Consider the following 12,073-nt stretch of genomic DNA (forward strand, 5'->3'; position numbering starts at 1 on the left):
GTGTGTTCAGCACCTTGTAGATGTGTAGGGTATTTCTAGGGTGTTTTTGGTTTCGCTGTAAGTTGAATGGACTCGTAAAACAGGTCATTTATGATCATCAGAGGAAGAAAGTTACTGTTTAATTCACATTTAAAAGTTCCTAGGAGGTTTAAGTAACACAGAGAAATTACCTTACTTATTGAGACAAACACCTACATTTATGATTGAAAAAGAGCTGCTGAAAATATAATATTGCTTGTACACTTCCAAAATATTTTTGCTCCTTTCGGGGGGTTTGACCAACCCTTTTGCCCTGCAGGGACGGTGGTGGGTGGTGGTTTCAGAAAGCTGCGGTGAACTGTGCAAACACTGAGGGAGAGAGAGGGGGGTTTTTAAATAGCGAGATGGCATTCATGACTAACTGCGGGCGAGGGGAGACCGCCTTGGTCACACTCCAAAGCCAGAGGAGAGGATCTTCACTGGGAGTGCATTCCCTCCGTCCTCCTCCATTTATCCTGCACCACCAGCGGCTGACTGATGATACATTTTGCGGTTATCCTCCACTAAACCAATTGGTGGGGTGTGTGTGTGTGTGTGTGTGTGTGTGTGTGTGTGTGTGTGAATGACTGTGTGTCCCTGTCCCTGTATGCTTTTTGAATAGGGAGTGTGTATAAATGTGTGTATGTAGGGTACAACTTTTCTTGTTTGTGTGAGTGTGTGTGCATGTGTGGGTAAGTGGGTAAACGGGGAAGGACCATACATCTATCTTTCAGTTAAAGGATTTAGAGAGAAACATCTGCAATGGATATGGCCAATATGTACAGTATATTTCTTTAAGTTAATTCAAATGTTAGCTCTGGGCAAAAGACGTCTGACCACATCACTGCTGTCAGAGCATTAACACCACAGAGAAGTGACAAGTCACACGGCCTCATCTAGTTCAGCATCTGCAGAGTCCGTCTGGTGACATTTGTAAAGATATATATACAGTCCCCTCCATAAGTATCGGAACAGTGAGGCCAATTCCCTTATTTTTGCTGTAGACTGGAAACATTTGGGTTTGACACCAAAAGATGAATATGAGACAATAGCTCAATTATGTTTGTGTATGCAGTTAAGGTGCGAACACAATGCACACCTCCGCGCGGCGAGTTTACATAGAAAGTCAATGTATTTTGGGCGCCGCCGTGCGAATGGGCGGCCGGCGGCGAGCGGCTTACGCGGCGCCGTTAGGGCGGCGGCGGCCGCCGCAGAAGTTGAAAATATTGAACTTTTTGCCGCCGGCCACGCCGCGATAGCCAATCAGCGTTGAGCTCCTCCCGACGTCACTCGCTTCGGGACGACTGACAGAGGAAATTAAGATGGATGAAAACATAATAGTCACTGCTCCCATAAATTCAGTGAATAGCCTATGTGTCTGTTGCCTGCTGTGTACAGCTATCAGTTTTGCTTTATGAACCAAGTTAGCACCAGTTAGTTTGGGTAAAGCACCATCAGCACAGCAGACTGGTGCTCTCAGCACCGGTTAGCACCAGCGCCAGCATATCCCCAGAGCCCCAGAGTAGGAGAAGGCTACTCTGGTCGGGCGGCGGACACAATATGACCCAATATGATCACGCGGCGCGGAACCTGCGATTCGCGCGGCCAAACGCTGCGCCGCGGAGTGCAGTGTGTTCGTACCTTTAGGGGTGGGGGGAGGGGGAGACCTACATTGTGGGCTATTTGCACTGAATTGCAAATTTTTATATTTTAGAAGAAATACACTGAATTACAACGGTGTAGAGAATGGGTGTGATAAGAGCATTAAAATTTGAAAAAATAATGGGACAAAAAGAAATCAAGGGACATTTAGGGTTAACTATGACATTAATGCGATTAATCGCGATTAAATATTTTAATCGTTTGACAGCACTAATATATACATATATACATACTGCATTTATAGTGTATGGCCATGGTTTAATAACCTGTGGGAACAAGATTATTAAGTTGTAGCCACACCGTAATAATGTGTGGAAATTGAATAATTTTGAGCTGCCATGAGAAAACTATTGTTCAACATCTCTATGAAGAGAGTTGTTCAATGTTGACTACTTGGCAGGGATATTATCAATAGCTTTAGCCTCTTGCAAAACATAGACAAGATGGAATTAATTTGATTTGATTTGATTCTCGAACTGAATTACAATGACTTCAGATACTTCAGTCAGTTGCAGTTGAGCGTGGAGTAATTCTCTACAAGAGACTCTTTAATTTGGCTGCTCAAACACAAACAATATGCCGACCTCAGGGAAGTTATAGATTTCATCATGCAACAGCTGGAAGGACTTGGAAGACTAAATGAGAAACTACATGTACAAGAAATCTGCTTGAGAATTAATATTCATGCAAAAAAGATTCTTGCCGTTTTGGACTGTTCATCCAGGGCCATTTAAGTGTATGCAATATTTTGCCCCAGGATTATTTGAGACCATGCAGTTCTTTTTTCTTTTAGTTTTTTTCTTAACAAAATGTCACCAGACAGGCTCTGTAGATTTCCTATTAAAACAAAAAAAAACATGATTCCATTTGCAAACACATTTCAAATTCAAAAGTGTCACTTGTAGTGGCACAAGTACCTAAATAAGCACACAAAAAAAACATGTCTGAAGTCACTTTCACCCACAGGCTGCAGCATAACATAAAGATTCCTTGTTAACTTGTCCAGTGTCACCATCCTGCCTGCCTTGCGCTTAGAGACAATACCCATTTATTGTAAAATAACTCTCACGGAGCGGGCTCTTATATATTAGACACAGGCGAGGAGATAGCGGTACAGGCAATTAACTTATCAACCCTGCAACATGGATTTATAGCTATAAGGCATCGGTCCCGGGCCTTAGCAGCCAAGCCTATTGGCTGTATTGTATTTCTTGTCATCTTTCCCCGCAGGTGTAGGAGTGTCCTTGTCAGAGAGCTGCATAGAGGATCTGCAGAGGGCAAAGTGCCAGCGCTGGGGCCAACGAGGCCACTGGCAGCTCATTGTGCCCAAGACAAACTGAACAGGAGGTTGAAAAAACATATTCCTCCTCCAATATCACTTGCAAGTATTATAAATGAGTCCTGCGCTACAGCAGTGCACCGACAGGATAGATGCATATACAGCAGTTGCAAAAAGATTAGATGTGCTTTAAGAGGTTGAAACTGTTTAACATTCATGCAACTCTGGTGCTAGCATCAACTTTTTTCAAATTTTCTGAAACTCTGTTGAAACGAATGATACTGTAACTGGCAAATCACACTGTATAAAATTGTTATCATGAAGCTATTTTGGTAAATGTTAAATACTGTAAAGATTACATTTTTTACAGTTCAAATATTATTATATTAATATTCAATATAGGTTTCACAAAATACATTTCCCCCCTATCGGTGCAATCCATTCATCTTTATTTTACATTTCTCCATCATATTTATTTCTTTTCAACTATCTTTTGTTAATTAATTCACATCTCTTCACACTCATTACCTACAGCATGGTACCATATGGCTCCCGCTACATTTTCAGCTCTAAATTCAGCATGGCAGTTGAGACACTATTTAAAATATGTGCATTTCGAAGAAAAGCAGCATATAGTTAGGTTGCAATTTGCACTGTGGTGTTTAAGAAAATGGAATCAAGACAAATGGACTCTGGTTTCAAACGACCCAGCTTCTAAGCATTACCTCGGAGTTCTCTTATCTTCACAGACCTGAAGAGGCATTCAAAATGAAAGTACTCACGTATTTAAAAAATAAATAAAAAATCTATTCATTGCTGCCATTCACTGATTTAAAAAGGGCAGAACGTGAAAGGAATACTAATTTAAAGAAACTATACTGTTCACGTTCCTCATTCATATCTGTAAATGACACCATCACATCACTGCTAGCTCCCTGGTAGCTCCATCAGCTTCCCAGCTTAAGAGCAAAACCCCAATGTGTTTGGTGCAACATGTGAAGAGCACTCCAGAAAAGGTTTGAGACCTGAAGGGTGTTAATTACTTGTCAAGAGGCTGTTAAAATGAGACCCGTGGCGGGGAAAAAACTCAACGGCTATACAGAACACACACACACACACACGTGCAAATGCAAACCACAATGCATATTCACACTCATGGACTTACACTGCGAAGCACTAACACTAACGAGAATACGAGCAAACGCGTCCTTGTAAATGCCACACACGCGGCAGTGCGCACACAACCACACGTTAACATATTGTATATGCATAGCAGAACAAGTGCAGCAGCGGTTGCACACATCCACACACTCAGGTTAGAATGTCAAACAACCTTGAATAGCTGCTCATAAAAAGTGCCCCATGAATGTGAAAAGGCCACATGTAGCAAAGCACACGTGTATACAAAAGGCAGGTGGTTCACACTTCTCTTTCACTTCGCCTCCTGAGTATGTTAAAAAATATCTGCTTTACCATCATTCCAGTTATACCTGGAGATTACTGCCTTTAGTATTCATGCTGGGCTACTTGAGCGCCGCCAGTTATCACCATTTGAGCAGCCCTTTGCGATAAGCATTGTAATCACGTCAGGTACTAGGCCCTGAAAGCGCCTGAAAGCGAGACGGGGACGATAGGCTAAATATTTGAACAAAGCCGGATCGATGAAGATCAAGCGCCCCTCGGAACGTAGACAAAGTCTCCAGGTAGAGACACACATTCAAATCTGGACAAAGACAAAGTGTCCCAATTTCTCGGGACAACTACGCAGCCCATTTCCTATGTCTTGCATCTGTTAGTCATTCATGAGGAACGGCACCGGGCCTGCCCTCAGCGAGCTTTACTCTTCATTGCGGTTATGATTTATGCCTTCCTTAACTAATCAAGGGTATGATCATTAGTCAGGGGGATGTGCAAGAGGCCAGGGCCTTGGCAGGTCAGTGGAGGGGCCATATCTTTGCATTGTGGTTTCCTCCTGCTATCCACGGGTTAGGTCCAGGATAAGAGATGACTGGAGGTACGCCCCCTCACCTTCCACCAATTCCCCTCCGAGGCATTTGTCCACAAATAAGACAAGGAAGGGAGTTCTGGAATGTGTTGTAAAATGGATTGAGCCAATGACCTCGGGAGGAAAGCCATGGCGGTAACAAAACATCTTTCAACTGAGATTCCCAAGAGTCTGCTTGTAAAGTTTGTCTTCAGGATCCCAACAAAAGACCGAAAGCAGCATATGCAATTGATATCAACAAACGTCAACAATGACACTTCGGAAACAAACAAATTCCACAAATTTGCAAGGGATCTGTGTGAAAAAATGCTATTGGGAAACCGCGGTTTGTTTTGATTCGCGATTCTGTGGTTCCTCGAATTTCACCTCACCACAGCCTCCACTACACACACAAACACAATCATTTAAAATACGCACACATTATACAGACGGCGACCACACTGCATGCAAAAAAAAACAGCACAGGAAGTGGAGGGGGGTACAAAAGGTCAGAGCACAAGGAATGCAGAGCTGATGGCCCCGGTCTGCTTCTATTTACGACAAACTTGGCCAATCAGATGCTGGCTCCGTGATACAGCCAACTTGGAACTTACTGGAATGGAGACTGAAGGGGGGAAGGCGAGTGGGGAAGGGACATTTGTGTTTGTGTGTGTATGTGATTGCAAACAAAAGCTGCGGGTGTTGTTATCCAATGAGGGTGTGCATGGTGAATTTGTCCAAATCAATGTGATTATCCCTCAAGCTATTGTTAATCAGAGTCATTAATACGCAATGCAAAGCAGGAAACGGCACAACGCTTCACACACAGTTCTCCCCTCTGTCTCCTTCAGCCGATCTCACCGCTGTTTGGAATGGCTTTGAGGGAACGGAGGCATTTGGAAAAGGTCCGTTTGTTGGCCACACATCAGTCGAGATCCCCATCTGCACATAATTCACTTTCAAAGGGCAGAGGGGGCAGCAAAGAGAATCCTTAATTGTGCCAACAACATGCACAACATAGACAAATGTTTATATCTCAGCCCTTTAATGAGAAACCAATAACTGAAGCAAAAAGCGCCCCCCTTCCCCTTCCCCTTCCCCTCCACCCTAACCCAACTACACAGACACACATGCACATGACAATGAATAACAGACCGTTTTGCAGAGCTTCACCTCATTCATCAACGGCCCTTATGCTCGGATTTGTGCAATACTCCACTGAGACACTGATGCAGCAATAAATCTGTTTTTACAGAAAGTAGCATTACATATATTTCTCCATTAGGCTGATCCTGTGGTAAGGGCAAGGGATGTTTTAGATTGTAATGGTCAAGCCCCTGACAGGCTTTTAAATTGCACCATACGGACGCTGCATATGCAGCTCAGCAAAATTGATTGTTTTTAAAAAGGCCCTTGCCTTTTTAAAAACAATCAGTTTTGCTGAACTTTAGAGTGTCCACATTATAGGTACAGTGTTCAAGGACATTCTGGAGTAAATTGATTATATTTTTACAAATTATCTTTATTAATTGTAAGTCAAGATAGATAGATAGATAGATTTATTTTCCAGTCCCTGCTCGTGTTACCGCTTCCTTTCTTTTCATCCCCCTGCTTTTTGGAATGCATCCTTGGGTTTCTTGAAATGTGCTATATAAAAATACGCTATTATTATTATTATTTCATTATCAAATGTTGATCCTTTAAGCACGGTTTAAAATTGTTGTGACAAAATAGGAAGTAAGTGTTTATTCACATCATGTCACCCACATAACATAGTGAAGGCGACAATAATTCTTTCAGGATGCGAGTTTATGTAATGCCCTTGTGGCTTAAGCATCCTCATCCAAAATGGATGGCAAGTTACAGGGCAAAGAAATGAACAACAACAAACCCGCCGAACACACAGACACACAGGAGACTATCTTCTCTATCTCATCTATCTCCCACAATTCAATGCGGTGGTCCGTCGCGGCGGCAGAACGTCAGTCAGGGGCCGGTGGATCTCGGCGCTGCCTTATCTCCCCAGCAGCTGAGGAGGAAACGGGGTCCTCTAAAGGGGATGAGGTCATTTCCTCTGCATACAGGCTTTTGGCAGGAACAAATAAAATGTCTCTATTCGGTCAGCCCTGCTTTATTTCAAATGCCTTTTAAAAGGCCCTTGTGGGCACGGATGGCAAATGAGTGGGTTTTTCGGGCTCTCACAGTCTATTCCTCTTCTCTCTCCCTCTGCCATTCTCAATCCCCCACTGCAACTGTGATGCAGACCACACATATCGGCTGTTCATTTCTGCAGTAACTGTTAATAGTGGAGGGACAGATAGACTTGTAGATAGGCCGGGTATGAAAAGGATACAAAGAGAGAGGGAGAAGCAGTGTGGTACATAGTGCAGAGGAATATGAGAGAGAGAGAGAGAGAGAGAGAGAGAGAGAGAGAGAGAGAGAGAGAGAGAGAGAGAGAGATGAAGAGCTGAATGCCTCCTCTTGCCCACAGCGCTTGACAGCCCTAAAGCCCTTTCACAACTTCCTGTTCCCATTTCTCTCTGAACTGGGCTACATCCAAAACATGTGTGTGTGTGTGTGTGTGTGTGTGTGTGTGTGTGTGTGTGTGTGTGTGTGTGTGTGTGTGTGTGTGTGTGTGTGTGTGTGTGTGTGTGTGTGCCTTGAAGCCTGTATGTGTGTCATACAGTAAGGTAGGGAAAAGGGGAGTGAGTCAGCGGTAGGAAGATAGAGAGAGAGGCTTAGTGAAAGGCCTGTGTGGTGGAGGAGAGCAGGCACACTTGCTGTGATGTTACGAAGAGGATTGATAGATCTCTTGCATGGCCACTGCTGCCGCAAGAGCCAAACACACCTCCGGCAGATGGATGGGGAGTGTGTGCGAGGCTACGATTAGTCTTTTGTGTGTGTGTGTGTGTGTGTGTGTGTGTGTGTGTGTGTGTGTGTGTGTGTGTGTGTGTGTGTGTGTGTGTGTGCTTTCCCTTTGTGTTTGAGTGCGTGGGTGAGGTGTATTACATGGTCTAGGTGTGTAGTTTTTGTGTGTTTTTCCTTTATAGCACTTGCACGCACTCGTCTACTGAGTGGCAAACATAGAGATGGCAGCGGGAAACCAATGTATGCTTGTGTTTTTGATTGTGTTTGTGCATGGGCGCCGTACCTGTGTTGTTTTATGTTTGCATTTCCCCTACAGCTGACCTGTAAGCGTCATCACCGCTTTGCTGCTTTTTTCCACACCAGACTCCCACGCTCACTATTCCATCTCATAAATCAGCTATCCATCTTCCCATCAACTCTCCCGTACAATGTTTCATTGTTTGAGAGTTGTTTTATCGACACAATAAAACTTGGTTAAAGAATTCTGTGTGGAATGCATCATCTATAGGCAAATGGTGGATATGCATGTTGAGGTGCGTACATACACATACATTCATACAGTAGCTATATGATAGTCTGCGTTGTAGGATCAGGGAAACAAGCTGTGGTGGCAACTCATTTGTAAACATGAACAATGATGAAGTATTTTATGAAAACGATCTAACCGCTTTGGCCAATAAATATGTCTAAGAGCCGTTTTGGAACCGGTGCCATACTGAGCCTGATACATTTAAATATACGGTCATCAAACAGTACTTAATGTATATGGGCTTTGGATGTCTAAAAAAACAAACATTTAAACAACATTTTATCCCAGTTTTACTATTAAGATGCTTCAACAATCAACTTAAAAAAAGACAGCAACAATCTAAAAGCCCATGCTTCATGATGTCATTTTCTGTATAATTACCTAATGCAATTTCACATGTTAGAGATTGTTTTTATAAACAATGCATTTCATCAGATTACGATTGCAACAAATGATGTGATCAAATCCCAATTTGCTGATTCATAATAATAAGCTTAACCGATCCCAAAACACTGCGTAGCGGTTTATTATACTATGTGACAGGATTTACAAACTCTGGAAAGTTGTTATGGAGACTATCGCCAGGGAATACTCCAATCAACTTAGAGAAATCTACCAAGAATTTGCATTTATAAATATGTGATTGGCCGGCAAGGCACCTTGATGAACTTGATTGAATATTGTGGGAAAAGCAGGTCCTGTTTAAATTAGCTGCGCCTTCCATGCATTGTTTTGCCAGAGCCATTTGCATCTGTAACCTCCGCCATATCAACGCATAGACAAGAAGGAGGGGCGACATTTTTTAATGCATTGCTTATGTCAGTAGGAACACAACAATGGTGGCTTTACTACAGTGTGCAATACACTAATGAACTGGTAGATTATTCTCCCTCTGTGTCTTAACCTGAATTCACATTTTTGTTCAGTTTGATTTCAATTATTGGCGGAATAAATCATATCCTAGCGGCAGGGTGAACGTTCATCACAGTGAAGGATATACCGCACCCATGAAGTTTAATGCACCATATTATTAAAGTGTTTGAATATATTTGAGAACAGAATTGATGATATTATAAAGTCAAACTAAACCAAAGTTTTTAGAATTCATAAAACTAAGGGGAGGGGAAATATTAAAGTGGAGAAGTTAATCGAAGGAGTAGGAGATATGGTTCTACCCCTCTTTGTTTTCCATGCGCTGATTGTCGATCTTTCTCTCACTCTCTAACGTAGAGATGACTGGGCCCTGACCTCTCCTCCATTCCCATTTCTCTCACATTGTTTTGTTGGCAGCGTGCTCACTGAGCTGAACTAAACACAAATAACACTGGGGGGAGGAGAGGAGAAGGTGGAGGAGCAGCAGAAGAAACGGAGGAGAGGGACGCTCGGCGTGTGATGGTGGCAAAGTGGTGATAAGCCGCCGCTTTGACATTTAAACAAGTGTCGGGGTCGAGGGGGTCGGACGACTGGAAACAATGCGAACAATGGCTGCCTTTTTGCTTTGATACCTGATCGACTGTCAGGAGATAGCCAGATATGCATGGGAGAGAGAGAAAAAAATATGTTTGTTTGCACTTTCTCTTTCAAAAACACCACAGAAGTGCAACTTTCTTTCTTCGTCAACCCCTCTTTTCCACCCCCTTCTCTCTCTCTCTCTCTCTCTCTCTCTCTCTCTGTAGTGCAGAGCGGGACCATCCTTTCCACTCATAAAATATGTCTGCTTATATTTGCCTCTTGGCATTGCGGCCGTTGCTGCATTCCTGGAGGCTGACTTATGGGAAACAGTGTCTCCCACATAACAAAGTGCTAAGCTGGAGTGGGATTTTTTTTTTTTAGTGCCGGGTGTGCGTAACTGAACCTGTGAACGAGCACAGTCTTTCACAGTTTCTTTCATGACCAAAAATGAAAATAAAAAGTGGTTTAGCTTTCCGTTTTCCGTTCTCACTCTGCCCGACTGAACTCTGACTCTGTCTTTCTTACATTTAAAGGTGGAGTCAGTGATTCTGGAGAATCCTTGTAGTCAAAATCACCTATTGTCAAAATCAGTGAATTCTCCTCACCATTCGCTACCTGTCTGTGATGTGTGTGCACTGAAAAAAAAAATGGCTCTGTAAACTGCCATGTAAATAAAGGGTTTGTAAACAAAGGGTGCCCACCGTAGCTAGCAACATGCCCGTTTACAGAGCCTAGGCTTCGTAGTCACGCCAGATTTTGTTTCAGCGTGCACACAGAAAAGACAGGTAGTGAGATCGAGAGGAGATATTCACCGATATGTGATTTTGACAACAAGCTTTGTCCAGAATCACTGACTCTACCTTTAATCCAGCCTGTGCTTTGTCCTGCGACCTGCAGATACATCTTTTCCTACTAGAAGAAAGGACCTGTCAAGATAATCAGACCGCTTTTTTCTTCTATCCCCTAAAAGGCAGAGGTTCTTTTTCCTCAACATGTTGACCCAGACCATTGCCTGCCAGGATAAACCCAGGGTGTGGAGCAGGGTTAAGATGGCAGCTTCACCTTGAAAGGCCACACTTCAGAGCCCGGGAAAAAACACAAAAAGCAATTAAAAGTATTGATGGAACCTCAATAGCTCTTAAACAGTGCTGCCAGACACCTCGGGGCAAGTCGCACACTAATCTTTTTTTTTCTCATCTCTCTATCCCTCCATCCTCTGCCTCTCTCTCCATGTTTCTCTCCTTCTTTCTTTTAAGACTAAGCTGGTCTCGATCATTACCGAGGGATTGCCAAACACACACTCACAGCCATGAGAGAGAGGGGCAGTTGGCTGAAGTGAAAACACAGCCAAAGACCCAGAGAATGCGAGTGTGACAATGATAGTAATTAAAGTTTATCTAATCCCCACTAGATTGTTAGACTGCTAATTGGTCCGTCACGTGTACTATGTTCAAGCAAGGTTACGCGTGTAGCCTGTGTGCTCCGGAAACAATTTTAAATGATGACAAATATCATAGCTGCATGTGTGCACCATTTACAATGGAGACACTTTAATAGACCATGTGCAGATACAGTACACACTCTTGCAAAAGATTGTCTTTCATATGACAAAGCAGGAAATGGAAGAGGAGAAGTAGCGGAGGGGCTGAGACAGTGGCTGCTTATCCTCTGGCGCAGGGCAGGGTCTGTCCGAGTGCTGCAGGTTGTTTACCCGGAGCCTTCCTGCAGTGTTAAGCCAGCCACTCGCTAAACCACTGATTTACGACGCAGGGCTTCCTCGGTTGATGTCTAAATTTACGCGAGGGCCTCGGGATTGCTGTTCCTGTGACAAGACACAGGCTAAAGAGTGATGGCTGGTGCACTAAAACAAAGGCGGGTGTAAAAGACAGACAAACGTATGGCTGGCTTACCTTTGCACTGGTTGGTGTTCTTGTCCAGAATGGCCTTGGTTGACACTATTTTTCCATACCTGTAAACGACAGAGAAATAAAAATGTAATATTATTTTATTTTTTTGGCATACTGGACCCTTTGACTTGCGGAGGCAGTTCACTATGATCTCCGCTGCATGGTGGATGTATTATTTTCCATACGCTTGGAAAATAATACTAGTTGCAATTAAATGGCCAAGCGTATTTTCCATATGCTTGGCCATTTAATTGCAACTAGCAATTTGCAAAGTAGCACAAATGTCAAAGGCTGTTGGAAAGAGAGGTTAATAACATTATGTTTACGGCTGACTTCAAAAGGAATGTGCAGCCCTCTTGACATTTGAGAGAGTC

General features: G+C 43.2%; 1 protein-coding gene across 4 annotated transcripts in view; it reads right to left on the bottom strand.

The window, feature by feature from the left end:
* Positions 1-12,073, bottom strand: part of LOC307263711 (RNA-binding motif, single-stranded-interacting protein 3-like) — a gene marked incomplete at its 3' end in the record, with an annotated part of 279,795 nt that overhangs the window by 123,338 nt on the left and 144,384 nt on the right. For all 4 annotated transcript variants that reach the window (XM_080044933.1, XM_080044936.1, XM_080044935.1 and 1 more), the window contains one exon: positions 11,703-11,761. In XM_080044933.1, coding sequence (XP_079901059.1) covers positions 11,703-11,761 — 59 coding nt within the window. The remainder of the gene's footprint in view (positions 1-11,702; positions 11,762-12,073) is intronic.

The sequence above is a fragment of the Ammodytes marinus genome (assembly GCF_949987685.1).
Source record: "Ammodytes marinus genome assembly, chromosome: 17".
Lineage (NCBI taxonomy): Eukaryota > Metazoa > Chordata > Actinopteri > Uranoscopiformes > Ammodytidae > Ammodytes > Ammodytes marinus.